The sequence below is a fragment of the Corvus moneduloides genome, chromosome Z (assembly GCF_009650955.1).
Source record: "Corvus moneduloides isolate bCorMon1 chromosome Z, bCorMon1.pri, whole genome shotgun sequence".
Classification (NCBI taxonomy): Eukaryota; Metazoa; Chordata; class Aves; order Passeriformes; family Corvidae; genus Corvus; species Corvus moneduloides.
This window is the reverse complement of record NC_045511.1, coordinates 72766583-72785591: the sequence shown is the minus strand read 5'-3', so window position 1 is coordinate 72785591 and position 19009 is coordinate 72766583. Positions and strand designations below refer to the sequence as shown.

General features: G+C 37.0%; 1 protein-coding gene across 2 annotated transcripts in view; it reads right to left on the bottom strand.

The window, feature by feature from the left end:
• The window catches only part of ST8SIA4 (ST8 alpha-N-acetyl-neuraminide alpha-2,8-sialyltransferase 4), a 57535-nt gene that overhangs the window by 11767 nt on the left and 26759 nt on the right, over nt 1-19009 (bottom strand). For both annotated transcript variants that reach the window (XM_032095831.1, XM_032095830.1), the window contains exon 4: nt 15431-15724. In XM_032095831.1, the coding sequence (XP_031951722.1) occupies nt 15431-15724 (294 nt within the window). The remainder of the gene's footprint in view (nt 1-15430; nt 15725-19009) is intronic.

Genomic DNA, 19009 nt, shown 5'->3' with positions numbered 1-19009 from the left:
ATTTTCAAAGAGCATACATAAAAAACCTGTTTCATTAAAACAAATGAAGAACTGAAACTCCATCAGAGCTCTACCCAAAAAGTCAGGATTCTGTCCTGATCTGATCTGCCTCTTTAGTAGTTAGAAATATTCTCTGTGATATACTGCACTACTGGACAACAAGGGTTGTAAGTAAGGGCTACTTACTTACGTCTCTAGTGAAACTTGCTAAGAATATCCATCGATATATTTTTAAAATTATTTAAGCCCTTAGGAATCTATTTACATGAAAAAGAGACCTGAACCTTTGCCAGTAAATATGGTTAGTCTTCTGGTGCACAGAGACTGAAACATCTATCCTTGCTTCAGAATCATGAAAGTCATCAACTGACACTCTAGCACAGTACACGCCTCTGCTAAAAAGTGTTGCTCGCTCACCGCATGCACAAAACCATTTTCAAGAATGAAACATAGCCTAATTTTAGAAGAAATAATCTATAAATAATTTGAGATCACAGATACACTAGACGTGCACACAGACACATAGCAAAGGTGCAGCAAAACAGACCTAGAGTACATTTTACAGGCTTAGAAAGTCAAGAGAGACACTTTTTCCCGTGTCTCAACACCCTCATGATAAAATATTTCTGCCTTCTATCTAATGCAAACGTACCTTCTTTCAGTTCAAAACCACTGTCCTTTGTCCTATCACTACAGACCTTGGTAAAAAGTCTCTCCCTCTCCAGCTTTCTTGTAGGCTCCCATCAAGTACTGGAAGGCCACAATAAGGTCTCCCTAGTGTGTTCTCTTCTCCAGGCTCAGCAAGCCCAGCTCTCTCTACCCTTCTTCAGAGGAGGGATGCTCCAGCCCTCTGATTGTTTCTGTGTCCCTGCTCTATATCCACTCCAGCAGGTCCCTTTCTTTTTTCCTGCTGAAGACTCCAGAGCCAGATGCAAGACTCTAGGTGGGGTCTAAGCAGAGCAAAATTGGGCAGAATGAAGTCCCTCAAATTGCTGGCCATGCTCCTTTTGATGCGGCCTAGGATGCAATTTGCTTTCTGGGCTGTGAGTGTATATTTCCAGCCCATATACATATAAAGACATGTTAATGTTTCCTTCAGGTTAAGAAATTCTAATCTGCTCAAAAAACCTTTTTAAATTTTTTTTTTTTAATCAATTTGCAGCCATAAACTAGAATCCACTAGTGATAAATAGGATTGTGACAATTTTTCTTTTACTCCCCATACAGACACTATAAATTAATGAATTACCTTCATAATTATAAAATGGAAGTCAGTGTGTCAGTGTGTAAGTTTAAATCAACCTTTTGATTAATACAGATTGAACCTGCATCAAGTAAACTATTTTTTGTTATACATTTGTTAAAAACTGCTAGCACTACTGGCTTTTTTTTCCCCCTTACAATTCCAACAGTTAAGATGACTCCTTATTATTTTGTATTTTATCTTGTTCCCTGAAACCATTTAAAGATATGTAAATATTAAGGACTAAGATAAAACCTTAAAAATGTTGGAGAACACTTGAACAGTGTGACTGTTAGATGTACAAATGGTGATCAACAAGCATACATATGACTCTGAGTATTTGAAATGTCAAATAGGAGATGTTTTTAGATGGTACATACACAGGCAAATCTAAGCTAAATACAGTGTCTGTAGCAACATACAGTAGCAATGATAAAACAAAAAAGAGAAAGCATCTGATTAATTAGGAAGAAATAGAAACATCAAGTTGAATACCAAATCTGAACAACTATTTGCCTTAATTTTATAGTTCTCCTTTCTTCTGTGATTCATTCTTTCTGCATGAAACCTCAAAAGATAAACTGCTTACCTATATCTATAGTTATAAAGCACAGCTACAAAAGAAAAAACCCTGGAAAAGTTGTGTGGGATTGCCATTCTGGAAAGAACACTGGGCCCAATTCTAAGAAAACATGTATGAAATAGGTAAAAAAAGGCAACTATACTTCAAATAAATAGGGCTACAAATGGTTTCAGAGGGAGTCAGTGGCCTTTTCTCCTCTTGTATAGGGGGTAAGTATTACTTATCCTCTTCTCTAAAAAGGATACTGGTATTAGTTTGGTTTAAACAGAAGCAATGAAGCAATGGGATGATTCGTAATCAGATAGAAGATAGCACAACAATATTTTATTGGTTTTGAAAACTAAATTTTCTACTCAGTAAAATAAGACTACCTACCACTCTTCTACACACAGAAATGTATGTAAAGGTAGGGGAAATAAGCATGGAAGAAGAAAAAAGTGTCAGGCAAAAAACCCCAAATGTGTAGTGTACAGAAAAACCCCAGCATTTCCTATCAGCAACATGAGAAGGCGGTCACAGGAAAGAGATATTGTCAGGTTTAGGACATTTATAGCCTAAGCTTGTATTTTGACTCATGTTCATGCTGGGTCTGTTTTAGAAGCAGACTCCTCCATTGAAGGAAAGGCTTGGCTGTGAGTGATAACAACCGCTACAAAGAATTCCTTTGTTCTTCACTCTTCTAGGGCTCCTTTTCCACTTAGGGGTGGCATAAGAGACAGTGCTACTGGACCCTACTACTGGAACATTTTATGGACCTAGGGGTTGATCCAGACCGGCTGTGATGGCTGGTTGGCTTTCTTGGCAGGGATTTTGTCTGTGGCATCAGGAAGGTTGATATCAGCAGCCATCTTCAAGTTGAACAACAGCAACACAAGCTGACTCTGTGACCTCTTCTATTGCTGGAGCTAAACTGAGAAATCTGAACCCAAGAGCATACCCCACCTGGCCCACAGGGGCAACTTTAACAGGCAGAGATCAGGCAGGATGATAAATGAACAGCCTACTTTCTATCAGCCATATTCCCTCCCCGAAAGAGCCCTTACTATAATTCTTAGAGTAGCTATTCAAGACTCATAAAGACTATTGAAGCAGTCCCTTGACAGGAAACCTTGATAATGTGTTGCAGTGGGGATACTGCAACACGCATATACCAAACCAGGAGTCCCGTGGAAAGGAAATATATACGGACAGACAGATTCTTGATAGCTGTTTCAGAGATGTTTATTTCTCCAGCCGCATGGCCGGAGCTCTGCCGAGGAACTGTCCCAGTCACGGGACCAAGGGTCCTTCTGCCCGCGCAGGGAACACAAACCAACCAACGGGAACGAGGCTGAGCAGGGGCAGGGAAACCCCGTGTCTGTGCCCTCAGGGCCCCTCTCCCAGGGCTACACGGCGGGGGAGGGACCCCAACAATAATGCCTTAGGTAAGCAAAGGTACTGCAGCCAAGAAATGAATTTGACTCATGTTCCGCACAGTAACTTGGTTACACAAAACCAATGCCACTGGGTATGCATAACCAAATGTTCATGTTGATCTTGAACTTCCGTCCTTTGTCAAACTGTGTCCTGGGGTTCTGACTTTTTCTAGGAATTGGTGAGGGCATAACAAAATGGCATAATATTTCATGAAAAATTACCACAAAAAAAGAGTCTATTTCCCACGCCAAAGATAGGCAAATGGAGTGAAAGGAATTTGGTTTGTAAAAAGAGTGTAATGATTGGATAAAACTCTTCAACTATATTAGTGAAAACTTGTCTGGGAAAGCCATGTCAAATTAAAAACACGGAAAAATCTTCTGTTAGAACAAAGATATAACAAATTCAGTTAAAGGATAGTAGACTAAAAAAGAATTATGCAATCTTACTGCAAAGTTGTAACAATAATGTGTATCAGACTGACTAGGGACATTGCTAAGTGCTTTGAAACACACAGGTAATTTTAGATTAAATTAATAAAATACGGATTTCAAAATTAATTTCAAAATATTAATTCTTAATATTGTATGAAATAAAATTCATAATATAAAATATTAATTCTTCTTATTTTATGAAGGCATTACTACAACTTATAATTGATTAGCATTTTTCCTATGAAAATTTCAACAGAATATTACTGGAGGAGTGTAATTAAAATTAGTAACTTGTCCTAATTCTAGCTTTCACCATTAGATCTAGTCTTTCCTACTGAATGAATATCTGTTCTTATGCTAATGGCCAGTAAATGTATTTCTGTAACAGAAAAAAAATCCTATCTAACTAATTTTCCTTCTTTTCAAAACAATGCAAATACAGTCATGCTCAGAAGAAAAATCTAATACATGAACAGAAGCTCCAGACCAGCTGTTTCACCTGACATGACTGCCATAAAGAGGAGGTTGATGCCAGAGATCCAGGTCTGTATTCTTGAGAGACCATTTTCTAAAAACTTACATCACCTGTTAAGTCTACCTTCAAAAAGAAAAACCTTGGTGGGAAAAGTGTCGAATTTCCATTCTGGAAAGCATATTGGGTCCAATCTCAGCAAAACAGTTATAAATGTAGGCAAAAGAAAACAATTCCATTTAAGTAGAGCTACAAATGGAAGTAGGTTTTAGAGTTAATTGCTTTTAGAGGGGGTCAACTTGGGGTTTTTTGGTCCCTGCTATGGAATTATTATTGTTATTATTATTATTATTAATATTATTTGTCCCTGAAACAGGGCAAAATTCATAAATATGATCCCAGGATGAAGACTGCCCTCATCTGAAAGCATTTCATTAATGGCACTGACACTGAAATTAATATTGAAAAGTGCAGCCTGTAAATTTGAGAATATGTTCAGGATGCTCTTTGCTCATTGGACTATAAACAGTTTTAAGCTGCTTTCAGCTTGTGCCCAATTGCCCTTTACAGCAGAAGGCAATAATGCCCAGCACCAGGTCTGGATACAGTAAACCAACATGTTCAGTGCTATGCTACTTGTTAGACTAACTTCAGTTTTACAGAAGAAAATCTGGTCACTTTTGAGATTTTATAAATACTATCTGAAGTCTCCTATTTAGAGATTATTACAGAAAATATGCATTACAGGTCCTTAAATTTGATCAGTGCAATGAACCAGAGCAGATTAATCAGATACAAAAGCTAATGATTTTACTGTCTGTCTAGGAGTGATTTACAGTGGTAGCCTATTCCATGATCTTCTGCTTTACGCCAAAAATGGTTGCTATAATGGTTGCATTAAGGCCCGGGACTGTGGGGGGGAGGGGGCAGGGAGTGCAGAGCTTTGGGGTTTTTGGTGGGCATTTTTGAAGACTCACTGCCCAGGCATTCCATGGCGCTGGGAGGTTTGGTTTTGCTTGGCTAGCTTGGTTTTATTGGCCCAGGCAAAGAGCTGTTCCCTTTCCTAGCTTGGAGAAACTGCAGTAGAAATCTTTCAGCTGCCTCAAGGTGAACTCAACAGCTGCAGGTCTGAGACTGGAGGAGTGGGACTGGTGGGAGCAGGGCTGCCCCGTTCCAGCCCCAACCCTCAGGGATCCAAGGCAGAGAATGCACACCAGGAGGCTCCAGACCAGCTGTTTCACTTGCCATGACTGCCATGAAGTGGAAGTTGACGCCCGAGAACCACCAGGTTTTTGCCTACTGCTGGAACTCCTTCGTGGAAGCTCCACTTCCCTTAAGCTGGCACCATCTCACACCACATGTCAGGAAAGCATATTTCTCCAACATTTCCCCTATTCTCCAGGCATTTTTGGGTTTTCATTCCTCTGTGTGTGTGTGGCAGGATGTGAGTTCTGACAGTTTGGTGTTGTTTTTCTTCCTTGTCTTGTGGATGTTTTGTTGTTAATAAATGGTTGGGGTTTTTTTCCCCACTTCCTTCTATTAGTATTCATTTTCTACTGGTGCAGGGGGGTTGTTGAAACCCTTTAGAGGAGACTACTCATTACAGAGTGTCCTCTCTTAAATTTGTCTCAAAACTGAGACATCATCATAAATCCCATGGTTCTCAGTGAATTAAGCAACCAGAAGAGACAGGCTTCTTACAAATAAAAGTATACTACATCAGTAAATGAAGGAGGCAGAAGTTACTCCTTAGGATCAAGATTACACAAAACCTTTGACTAGTCAAAAGCATTCACTGACGCATGTGCAAGCATGTGTTGAAGAATGTGTTTGAACAGAAACAATTTGCTGCATCACAACTTAACGTGGAATTCAGTGACAGATTGCCTTACAAAATCCATTAAATATGAAAAACTCACTTAAACAATACACAGGAGTCCGCATGCTGTCATGTCAAAGGACCAGTGTCTTTAAAGAATGAATGCTGCTGAGTGTTCACATTATTAATTTCTAGCTCCACTGAAAACAATGCCAACCAAAATGCCCATTAAATAGCAATGAAATGTGACTGGAGTTCTGCCAAACCCATCTACTGGTCTCACTTACATGCAATATACCCAGGAAAAAACTGTTTTCAGTCACTACTTCTACAATCCATCAGAGACAAATACATGACACCTATGTGGGGGGCTGCAGATCCCACTACTGATTTTACAAGCAGTAATTTCCCAAGAGAAATTCCTGTGATTTTCAAGTAAGAAGATTAATGGATGTTTTTACTCCACAAAGATTTTCTGTCTTAAGCTTGCTTTCTGATGTGACAGTCTTCTGCATCATCTTCTCTTTTTACTATATATGAGGAGCATAGAGAAAAATGACAAAAGACTTTGCCATTATTGGTTAGTATTAAAAAAAATTAGAAATATGTCCTCTGCATTGTACAATTTACTTTATTTTCTTTTTGTGAGTTTCATGCACTTTAAATCTGTACTGCATCAATAGAGGCATACAGCAGGTAGGTAGCTACTCTTTTTTACTTTATTACTGCTGTTATATATAAATGAAAGAAAAAAAGGAATCCTGAACCACATCATATACCCACTTCACTAGACTGAAAGATTAAAACAAAGTAAAATTTTAAAAAAGGAAAAAAAAGGTTCTGTAAACACACTTATTATTTTAAAAGGGAATAGTTCTCACTTTATGGATTAAAGCCTTTCAGAAAATCTGAGCTTATTGCTACTTACAGTGCTATCTTCGTATATTGTCAGTGGCTTTACTAAGTTACCATCAACTATGTAATTAGCGGTCATTTGAAGCGAGATCTTCAGTCTGAATTCAAGCTACTCAACTTCAAGTCATCAGTGCTATAGAAACAAAGTGTGTTTACACATTGGCACATTTCCCAGATATTCTGTGCCCAGAACTTGCTTTGCATATTACAAACAAGTTTATAGAATTTGAAAACAAAACCAGAAAGACAGATTTCCTCTTCTCTTTCACCACTCCTTCAGAGAATGATCATCATACCAAAATAGCAATGATGGCTTAGCAATCTCATGAGTTAACACAAGGAGATCTGAGGCATAGTTTTGTGCTCTTCACCAGACTTTATGTATTATCCTTGCTGGTGAGAAGCCTACTGTTCTCTTAACAGATTCATTTGGAAACGATGTTTGCTACTGACAACATCAGAGAGGTGACATTAACAAATGCATGAACCAAATTGTCCTCTACCCATATCCTCTCAAACCTGTTCTCTCTCTCCTGAATTAATCCAGTTCATTTTCTAATAGATTCCAGAGCCAGCCAGCATCATCTGTCTGGATCTGTTCCCACTGTGAAACACCCCTGGGGGAAACCCATAAACTACAGCAAACCCACTCCTCTGTGGAAACCCATGACAAATCCCTTGCAGGCAGCAGAAATCCCAATTGCCACCAGTGATGTAGGGGTCAAGCCTGCATTTTGTTTCCAGTGCCAGCATGCAGCAATCCCCTGCAGCAGGCTGAGCTGCCCCATCTGCTTGGCACTCATTTCTCCATAGCACAACTCACAGCTGTACTCCCAGGGTTTCACACACTCAACGCAGCTTCCAGTGGATGCCTTTCAGAGAGGAGAACACACTGCAGCATGGAGAGAGGGCTTCTCTCCTTTACCATGTCTTTATCAGACCTCAGGATTTCTCTTTAGTGATTTTTAAATGACTGCTAGCTCTGCAAAGGAAGGTAAAAAGTAACACTGAGATTATTTTCTGAAAGCTTCTTGTCATTGAGAGCTATGTTCTGTAAACCACCTTTGTCCTATTGTATTTGTATGCTCTGTCTGTCATAGACTAAAAGGTGAAAAAGGCAAGCCCTCACCTGTAAAGTTAATGCCACACATGACTCTTTCTACTGCCTTGTTAGCCTATCTGTATGTTACATTCCATCTGAGGCTAAATAATTTGATACAAGCATAAACTGTGCCACCTGTTGGTTTCAGTATGACTGTGAAACATCCACTACTTCCCCTCTGCCAATTCTGCTAGTAAGTGTGCCCACACTTATACTGAAATGGAAAAAAAAAAAAGGAAACAAAAACCTCCACCTTGTGAGCCTCCAAAATGTTCTGAAACCAGGGGCTGCACTTGTTTTCAGTAAGGCCTTATCTCAGATTCTTTTACAGGCCCTCTTTTCTTGCAAAAGAAAATGATTACTCATTTTCTTTGGAAAGTCCCCAGTATCCCAGAGGTAGACAATGAAGTACAACTAAATGTAAAATGAAAAAGCAAGTTCTAGAAATAATTTTTGCTAAGTCCATTTTCTTTGACTACTTCACTAAATATATGATACAAAAATGCAAATTATGGCACTTGCTTCCACTAAATACAGACTAGAAAACACCAATGAGCTGTTTCCACAGTGCTCATGAGGTATAGAAACTATAATATTTCTATACAGAAATATTAAAGAAAAGTTAGAAATGAAAGTCATTAATTTTTACACATTACAGAAGTAACTGTTATTTTCTTATTTTTTCCTATGGCTTATTAATTCACTTGTGGAAGACAGAAGGACAGATCTCAGAAAAGGACTTCAATACAGCAGTGTTACAGTATTAAATTAGTAATGTAAATCCAAACAGCACTAACCTCCCACTCATGTATAAATACGTCCTTATGGCTACAAATGAGGATAAGGACAGCAGAACACCTGGTAACAGGATTCACAGGAACAATCTCTGCTGAAAGAGACACACAAGACAGAATGCAGAGGGACAGAGACTTCAGTCTAGAATGGGAAGGAAATGAGTACTGGTGAGAGACTTCAAATCTTACTCCATCCGAAACACAGGCACTTCTAGCATCTACCTCAACTATGGTGTGCCTTCCAACACCAAAGAAGCAGAATCCAGATTTAACACCTGATGAATCAGTTATTTTGTTTGAAAACATGTCCTGTTCTTAAAACATCACACAAGGCATGCCAGCACCGACCTAACCCTCCCAAGGGTCTGTAATAGAGCAATGCTCACCCTTTTTCTCACTTTCTAATACTTTGATGCAAACTGAAACAGGCTAACAGGCTTCTCTTAGCCTCTGAAAAGCCTACAGATGGCTGATGTACCCAATAAACAAATTCCTTCTCCCACATGGTGGCCTGACACTGCCCAGATGCTCTCACTCCCCTCCCCACTCCTCAGTGGGGTGGGGAAGAGAACAGGAAGAGCAAAGCCAAGTAAACTCAGGGATCAAGATAAAAGACAGCTTACTAGGTGAATGAGCCACCTCCCACTTTCTTCTTCTGCTACCTCAGTTGTATTGCTTGCTGAGCATGATGCTGGATGGCGTGGCATTTCCTTTGGTAAGAGGGAAGTTTTGAGGCTGTGCAAGTGCCATTCAGACACAGTCAAAACACTGGTGTGTTATCAACAACTTTTTACCCACAAATAGAACGCACAGCACCTACATTTTGGCACAAGTGTTCGGGAAGAAGGTAGTAGCCATTACTCTTGGCACTTGGTAACTCCAGAGAAAATATGTCCAGATGTGACTCAGTGCTTCTGATCTGAAACATTTAAATCTCTCCCTCTATACCAACAAGAACTCAGAGACTTCAAACAATTCTTGAAGAAACTTATATGCATTAAAAAGCAAGGCTACAGAAGACACTAAGCCAAATTGCTCCTTCCTATACTGACACCACTGTTTACTATTGTGCCAGTGTATTATTTCACTGAAACACTATTCATGTTAACAACCCAATTACTTGAATTGACCAAAGCAAAAGGCCAAACCATACAGTGCATATAGCTATAGCTTTATATTTATGGCCATAGCTTTTTATATTTCCATATTACGTCAGTAGTTAACTAAGCATTTGAAGAAATCTGTTACCAGGTGGATGCTTAATGCAACCTCTCCTCATCACAGAAGCTTAGTAAGATCAAAACTAAATGCACGTCTTTAAAAACCCTTGGTAGGCATTACAATCAAAATAAAAACAGCAGAATTTTTATTATTGTCTTATCTTAGAAACATCACTTTAAAAAACAGGAAGGAAACCTAACAATTTTCTCATGCATACGCATTACAGCCAGAATCAACAGATAATTCATCTCATGTGCCAAAAAAATCCCAAGAGAAGCTGTTCTCAGTTCTATTAATACTATATGGTAACATCACTCTCTGTGGATTCCACCCCTCTCTGTAACTTGTTCATCAAAAACAGACTACAAAAACTGTTTCTAGTTTACTTTTCAATTGCACAGCTACAGTTTTTGTTTGTTTTGTATAATATGATCAAATGAGAGTTATAACACATTTTTATGGTTTTCAGAAACACAGGTTTTATGTAAGGAAAACAAATTCTAAAAAGAACCCCAAACCTAGAATTGAAAAATAATCATAATCAGTACCAAAATAGTTTTCAAATAAATATAAATTTGCAGATACACTGTCGGAATAAACTTCATGTTACTTCCTGCTTAGCTCCTAGGACTCATTAGCATTAGGTACAGTGCTGTTGCTCACGGTAGATAAACTAAGCAGCCAAACTTGAAAATGGAAAATTTCATTCCTATTTTTTCTTATGACTAATTCTGTTGCTCTCTACTAGTTGAAACCTGAAATTCAATCTGAGAAGAGTAAGTTTTACAAGTGTTATATAAACATTGCTGATAAGGAACAGAACAGTTGCTTCAGTAAGAGAGGAAACCGTTCTCCCAAAACAAAAACTCACAGAAGTTTATTGTCAAAAGGTGAATATGAATAAAAAAAGTAGATAAAAATATCCCTATTACCATGGTAAGTTTTTCTTGGCTTACCTGGCAAAATGGACCATGCAGTGAAAAATATAAAAAGGCAGTTTAGTGCACAGTTCCGCCTTCATGTGCTCTAGCTCAACTGTGCTTGCCTCTAAAGAAAACTCTCTCTCAAAAAGTGAGATATCCCTTGACAGACCTTGCTAAATCTTTCAGAAATGTGATAAAATAGGAGAACTTGTGCAAAGGAAATAAAAGCTTCTCCTGAGAAACTTTGAACTATATCCTTAAGAGATGTAGGGGTACTGCAGCTCTGGCAAGTAGCTGCCAGACTGAAAAGTCAACCCTGGAGTGTCTCCACTTCAAGAACAGGAACATCACTTCCTGCTCTCTGCATATGACAGGATATTGGGATTAGAAGAACAACTTCACATAATAGATTAGGTTCTTAAAATCAAAACTAACATGCATCCCATTTGTTTTTGTAAGTTAAACAAAGCCAGTTCCAAGGATACCTTATGCTAGGGCACAAGGGTACTACAATATGGAACTCCTGTTTGTAATGTCCACATACATAAAAAACAGGATTGTATTCTACTGAAAAGAAGCTAGTGTGAAATTTTTTCCCAGAATTTTGAATATTTATATACAAGATGCATAAGACACAGTAATTTTATATTTAGAATTCTACTTTTAGCTTAATGGCCATTTTTGTAATATTTTGTTTTCTCAGGCGATTTATTCATCCATTTATTCCAAAACATCCTTTCTTAATAAATACATTTTAGCAGTAAACTGAAAAGGGAAATCTGTTAGCAGGGAGAAAAGAAACAGAAGTGTTGACAATATAGATTACTCACAGTACTTATTTCTCAGCACAGAGCTGCTGGAGAACAACTTGATTTCTGCATGTTTCAGTTTCTGAAAGTATTTTCTCTCTAATTCCCAGAGTAAAGAACTCTGAAGATGTGGTAAAGTTGTGCAAAAGGTCACAACATCCAAAGAACAGCTGTTTGCTTTCACTAGTAAAATAAAAAAGACCCTGCACTGGGAAGTGACCATAAATAGGTACAGCATACTCCTTACAAAGGCAAAACTCAAGAGATTTCAGTGGGAGTTGTGCCATGTTTAATGCAGGACGATACTGCTCTTTCACAGGCAGTATCAAAGAGGAAATAAGCAGAGCACAGGCAAATCCCACAGGATGTCCATGCAACTGTTTCATACCCAAAAGATGGGAAGGAGACTAATGTGAGGCAATTTTAGTGATACTGCTGCTGAGTGACTAATAGTTCAAAACATTCACTTTCCTACTGGATGGCTTTAGCTGGAAAAGCAGCCAAGAAAACATTCTTACACATCAAGATGAGCGTGAGAACTTTGTTTTGTGTATTTAGGAGAGGAAATATGAGAAAAAACTTCTCAGAAAACCAGTATATTTTAAATCTGTATTGCTTGGCAGGACAAGGGGGTGGTGGTGCTCAACCTCTTCAGCAGACGTCACCAGCAGAAGCACAAAAAAAAAGAGCTGTGCAAGGCTCTGGGGGTTAACTGACCTCCACCCAATGTACCAACTACATGTTTAGTCTCAGGAACCCTCTCTAATCCCTCCACGGATCTGCAAGGCGGGATCCATAGGTGAACATCCTGCTGATCCTACTTTTGAGCTTGGTTGTCTGCCGCCACTTGAAGTAAACAACATGATCTGGACTCTAATCCCAGCATGCTCAGTTCCTATTTGCCTGCTGTTTAATCCATATTCAATTACAGCTCTGCTACTGAGACAAGCCTCTGTACAGACACTTTCCACACCTCAGAGAGTATAACTTCATTTGGAAACTGTTGCTACAAATAATCCTAATGAAATAGTTTGGCATTAAATCGCAGCCTTATTAATAAAAAAAAGTTTCTGAAATTGGTCATTGAAGTAAATTTTAAAAAAGTTTTGTAGTTTGTTCATTATAATTACTTTATAATTAATCTTCTTGGCAGTGATATTAGAGAGCAAGTAAATGTTTTTAATCAGTTAAGATGTTCATTTAAAGATCTAAGTTACAACTTGAACTCTGTCATGTATTAATTGTCTCATTTATTTTGTCAATATGTGCAGAGTGACATTAAAAGCTCCATAAATTAGCTTTTAGGCTTTTAGAGACACTTTATAAAAATCATGCAATGGCTCCCAAATCACTTTCAAAATCTAATATTCAAAACTTATTGATCAAGAAGTGAAAAAGCAAAATAGAGAAAAATTATCACAGGAAATCACAATTGATCTAAATCTACTGAGGAAAAAAATCTGAATCCAGTGGCCATTTATGATACTACTGATTTAAAAAGTAGTTATCATGTTGGACTTTGTATGTATATAATCCGGTTTTAAAACCTAAAATCCTTCTGAGATTTTAGAGGAGCAGCCGTCACTCACAGAAGTTTTATAAGGCATGAAAGCAGCAAAACAGTAGTTTCTTTTTCCAATACCACATTATCTTTTCTTTTTTAATCCAAAAAGTACACAAATGGACAGAAAGAAAAGTTTTCAAAATTATCTCAGAATGCAATAATCTGATCAATAGCAACTCTGGAACACTACATACTGCTCATAAAGTTTCTTTCATTAAAAGAGAAGGAAGAGCAGGAGTGAGAATTTCATTACAGTGCTGTGATTGTAGCGAAACTGACCTGTTTTTAGATAAAACTCTAATATAATTTTATTCTTCATTAGGAATGAAGAATTTGGCCTCACTAGATCAGGAGTCTAAGAAACTTTATATTCTGCCATTAGAAAGTGCCTACACCATATGCTTTAAAGACTAATGAAGGAAAAATTTTGACAGTTTGATACATATAAAAAGGAATACAGACAACACTTTCCAAACCTTGAGCCTGCACCCTTCAGCATAGGATGCTCTCTATTTGTATTTAACATGTCAGGCTGGAATGATGAACCTTATTGATGATTAGATATGAAATTATTTGGCCCTAAATATACCATAGTTCCACATTTTATTAAAATTTTAGGTTCATTACATCAAAGAACTCTTGATATCGATTTAAATTTACTATGGAGTTTTAAGCGCAGATTCAACAACTGGATGAATCTATGCAGTCGTATCAGATGACACTGCTAGGTATAATCTAAAATACAGTTGAATCCAAATTTTCAACAATTCAGATGGCAGAGCTTTTGTTGCCTCATTCAGAGAGGCAATGTAGGTACTAGCAATTTTTTTAAGATGGAGCCACCTGAAGGACCTTCAAGTTAGCCAGCTTAAAGACTGCACATTCTGAATTACCATTCACATTTGATAACTTTGCCCAGATTTAGCAGTTGGAAATTAAAACTGTTGTTTGTAAATTGGAAGCAATCTCAGACAGATTTATATACACATATAAACCACCATACCTATGTATTACAGACATTTTGAATATTTGAAAATTCAACACAATCATGGCCCATAAATAGCTAAAGTCTAAACGTGTAACAAAACGGACTGAGTAAAAAAGTAAAGGTTTTCTGAAGGATTTCCTAATTTCAAAGGCAACAGATTATTTTTTTTCCAGTGCCAGGAGTGCACCAGAAAGGGAATGCAGCAGGTAATCTATGAGACATGTCAAAATACCCTGAAGAACAACTGCTTTCTAAGCTTTATTCTCATACTACATTGGGATAACAGTTCAAACATGCTTTCTAAACTTATCTCTGCTGCTGTAACGGTAAGAACAGCTACATAATCAGTAACTGGTGTACAAGTTAATAGCAGTACTTTAAGGCACCTTCCTAAACCCCACAAACAGACAGCAAATTTCAAGAAACTGAAGCTGAATACTACCATTCTGTCATGATTTGATGTACAAACACATTTCATTACCATCATCTTTTGAATGATTTTCAGGCATAGCCCTATATACTTGTAGTATATAGTAGTGACAAAGGCATTGGAGCCTTCATCTGAAAGTTTTGTTTAATTATGGGGTTAAAAAGAAAAATATCTGCTCACAGCACAGATATTTTTTCTAATAAGTGGTTTTGTTAACATTTTCAGTAATTCTGATCAATGTTTTTTAATTGACCAAGCATCTGGCCAAATTCAAAAGGAGAAAGGTTGCTCCAAATCCCAGATGTTTTATGAAGGGGCTCAGTATTTTCAGATCTGCCAGGCTTCATTATTTACAGGATTGCTATCTTACTCCTGATGCTATTAGATTGTATTTTTTATCTTCACAGTTGTTTCCGAAAGAAAACATGTAGCACTTTCATTGTACACTGAATTCAGAGTATTTTTAAGATTAGCTTATCATTAAATGATGATACATTTTCACACATAAAAGTGCAATTGGAAAAGTTATTTTGCTAATGCATTTCAGCTCTTTGCAGCAGAGCTGGCTAAATGAGTGGCCAATATTTGTTACCAAACAAAATTATCAGAAATGCAATCCATGCTCCTTTTGACATTCATCTTTTTTTCTGGCTGCTAGGAATTCTAATTATGAGCGTCATTGTCCTAAGGACAGACCAGTCTTTTCCATACACTTACCCTCTGACAGCATGAATAAGTCTCAGTGATGGATAGGCGGTTCGCACTTTCAATTTATTCTTAAGGATTAATGCATTAACCCACTCCACATGCTTCTCTCCACCTTTGACCATGAAAGCTGGGATCCAAAGGACACTGTCATTCAGCATGGATAGTCTATGCACAAATTTTTCTCTGTCACTCTCATTCCGAAAGCCTCCAAATGCTCTTTGTACAACTGATGGGTTCATGGTAATAAAATCAGATTTCGTTCCCACATCGGCAGCAAACTCCACCACAGGAGCTAGATTGCACCTGAAGAGGAAGAAATTAATGGAAAAATGAAATAAATATGAAACATTAACTCAGAAAAATGTGTGCCGGAAGGGGAAGCTGAAAATGAACATGCAAGCCCAATTCAATTTAATGTGAGAAAAAAATACCAGTGATAATAGGTGTGATAACACATAGTATTTTACTCAAGTTCGACAAGGATCAGACAAATTTTGAAAAACATTAAGTGTACAGAATGCTGTGAGAAAAAAACCTCCTCTTTGTCCATTTGGAAACCATATCATCATGCTCTAGAATTCATCAACATCTAAAGCAGCACTTGTGAATAATATGCTTTCTTAAACCTGTTAACTTCCATTATTTGTTTATCATGTCACCAACAGCTCTCACACAAAGAAAGCCATGCTAGCAAGATAAGGCATAATTTGTACAGTTTAGTCCATGCATTTTTATTTTAGTTTACTTACAACACAGTATGTAAATATTATTTGCAAACTAACTTTACCCCATATTTAAATGAGCTTTTGGTACTTTGGTTTTTGGTATTATCACTGTAGTTGATAAGACGTTCTGAAATTTGGTATTTTTATTTGACTTAGAACTGCAATTTTTGAAAAAAAAGTATTAAACTTGAAATTTCTCCTTCATATCTAATTTTCAAACCTTGTTTAATTTTGCAGTAGCTTTGTGCTTTTTTCTTAGGGTTGAGAAGTTCTCATTATGCCATTGTTCAGCAGATTTTTACCCCAATTATATAAATACATACATAGGTAATCACACATATGCATTGAATGCAGGTGACAAAATGCGATTCAGAAATTAGTTGTCATTTCAGCAACCAGTATGACCTGACTGAAACAGATCATCTCCACAACATCCTCAATGAATTAGCCTATAGCTAGTATGCCCCAAAAATGTATCCTGACACAAAAATATTTTCATAACTTAACAGACTGCTCTGAGGTAAAGGATGTTGAGGTAAAGGATGGTAAGAAGCAATGTTGGAACGGGCTCCTCCAGAACATTTACATGTTATCACATTCCTAATATAAATAGTATTCCATTAATTCTGCAATTTTTTATCCACTAGTTTCTTCTAATGGCCAGGTGTCCAATGACATACAAAAATAAGTCACCACTACTTAACACCAATTGATGACCTAGTCCTGTCTGATAATACTAATTACCCAGAAAATAATTTTCACTGTGTAATTATCAGTTAAAGAAGCGGTCCTATCTTCTTCAGAAAGACATTTGTAAGACTATAAAGCATATATTCCTAGGAGATAAAGAAGTCCAAGTTTCTGAAAACACGTGGGGAGACGTAGGCTAAGGAAATAGATTTACATTCTTCCTTATCTTTATACTTCTATTCCACAAACCATCTGGATGCATTTCAGGCTGCTAAGAGTAGTATCTTCTAGAAAACGGTACTTAGGGCATGAGAACTCCAACTGAATTCAGTATTGGCTTTGTAAATTGTTTATGAAAACCTTAATGCACAAACTTATAACCTGCCATTATTAAAAGTTTGTTAAAATCTAAAAATAAACATGATAAAATAATCAAACCAAGTACTTAAAATCAACCAATCAAATGCACTGAATTACTGCTGCTTTTGAAAATACCTCTTTTAAGGGCAGACTGCACTAGGGATTTGCACAGTGGGCTTGTTTTAGTAGTCACATATACGGACATGATGAAATCTATTACTTAAATATGTAAGATAGGTCTTGACATTGCAAATCCTGCTCTGAGTCCAACTTTGAGAAACAAACCATGTATGTACCAGCACCACCATGTTTAAAAAGCTGTATGACATATGCAAAGTGTGCACATATAAGTCTTACAGTTCTAATATGATTCCGTACTTTTTGACAGCTCTTTTCTGATCTGCCAACAGCACCAGTGCCTAAACCTTTACACTTTAGTTTGAAAACAGCTTAAAAATGTAATTTCACCTAAACTCTGGGAAAAAAATCATCATAGGCGTACTAAGTACAAGGTGTCCTACCTTGCATGTCATTACTGCTACATCAGTAACTCAAATCTGTATTTGGGAAAGTGTAAGCAGTATACATTTGTAACTTACTGCATATTCAGATTTTTCAAGTATATCTTCAGAAAATAATCAGCAATCCAAATACACTCAGTAACAATAGGACTGGAATGCTTTACCACCCTTATTGTAAAATTTCTTGCTTGTAACTAGTCAGAATCTACCCGCATTCAGTTTAACATTATTGCACCTTGTCTTGGTGCGATAGGCTGAGCTAACAAGTTTATCCCTGTATTTCTTATATGTTTCAGGGCTAATAAAACTGGCTACTGTGTATTTGTATATAGGCCTGAGTATATGTATATAGCTTTTACCTGTTTTGGAGCTTTTATCTTAACCTCTAATACATCTTTATGCTATGCCACAGTTTCATACTGTTGTTGGAATTTTTAAGTTTATTTTGTTAGAAGATGTCAATGACCTCCCACCAATTCTCATGATTCTTTCAAGAAAACTTCACATTCAGAGGCAAACATACATATACTAATTTTCTTTTAAGTGAAATTAAGAAGCCTATTAATTGAACAACTTCTAAATAGTCAATTCAATACCCTTCCCTTGTATTTTTTAACTCTAGCTGATTTGCCATAAGGCACAGAATGCCAAATACAATCACAACAGTGAAGAGATGGTGAGGGGGTTTCTGCACCAAAAGCTTTACCATTACGTGCCTAGGGATTTATTCACGGTAAATAAAACCATATTTTTATTGGGGCTTTTTTTTAGGAAGAATATATAGAAGATTGTAATTTACTGAATTTCCTCTTTCTCACATGCCACATTATTAGTACCTTGCAACATATGAATGCTTAAAAATTGACACCAAACCACAAGCTTCTTGCCACCACTTTCCAGACAAACTTGCTATGCTACTGTTACTGAGAATATGGAAATAGTAATTAAGAGTCATACTGAGCACTGAATATTGACTTAACTAAGTAAATAGCTGAAAATATGAGTATTGAGAATATATCACATTATAAAAAAGTTTGTAAATCTCCTAAATCTCCTTCTCCAGAGCAAACTATTCACTGTTTCCAGACAAAAAGATGAAATGAGTTTTCTTCCAGCAAAAATAATTTTATAAAATAATGGTTTTCATGATTCCTTTTTTATTTTTTTCCCATAAAAATTCAGTTTCAGTATTTTGTTTGAAACAAACAATCTTATGGTTATTTTTGTTCTACATAAAAGTGTTTCATCAGAGGCTCTAACTACTACTTCTTTTCCTTGCACAAAACTAGCAA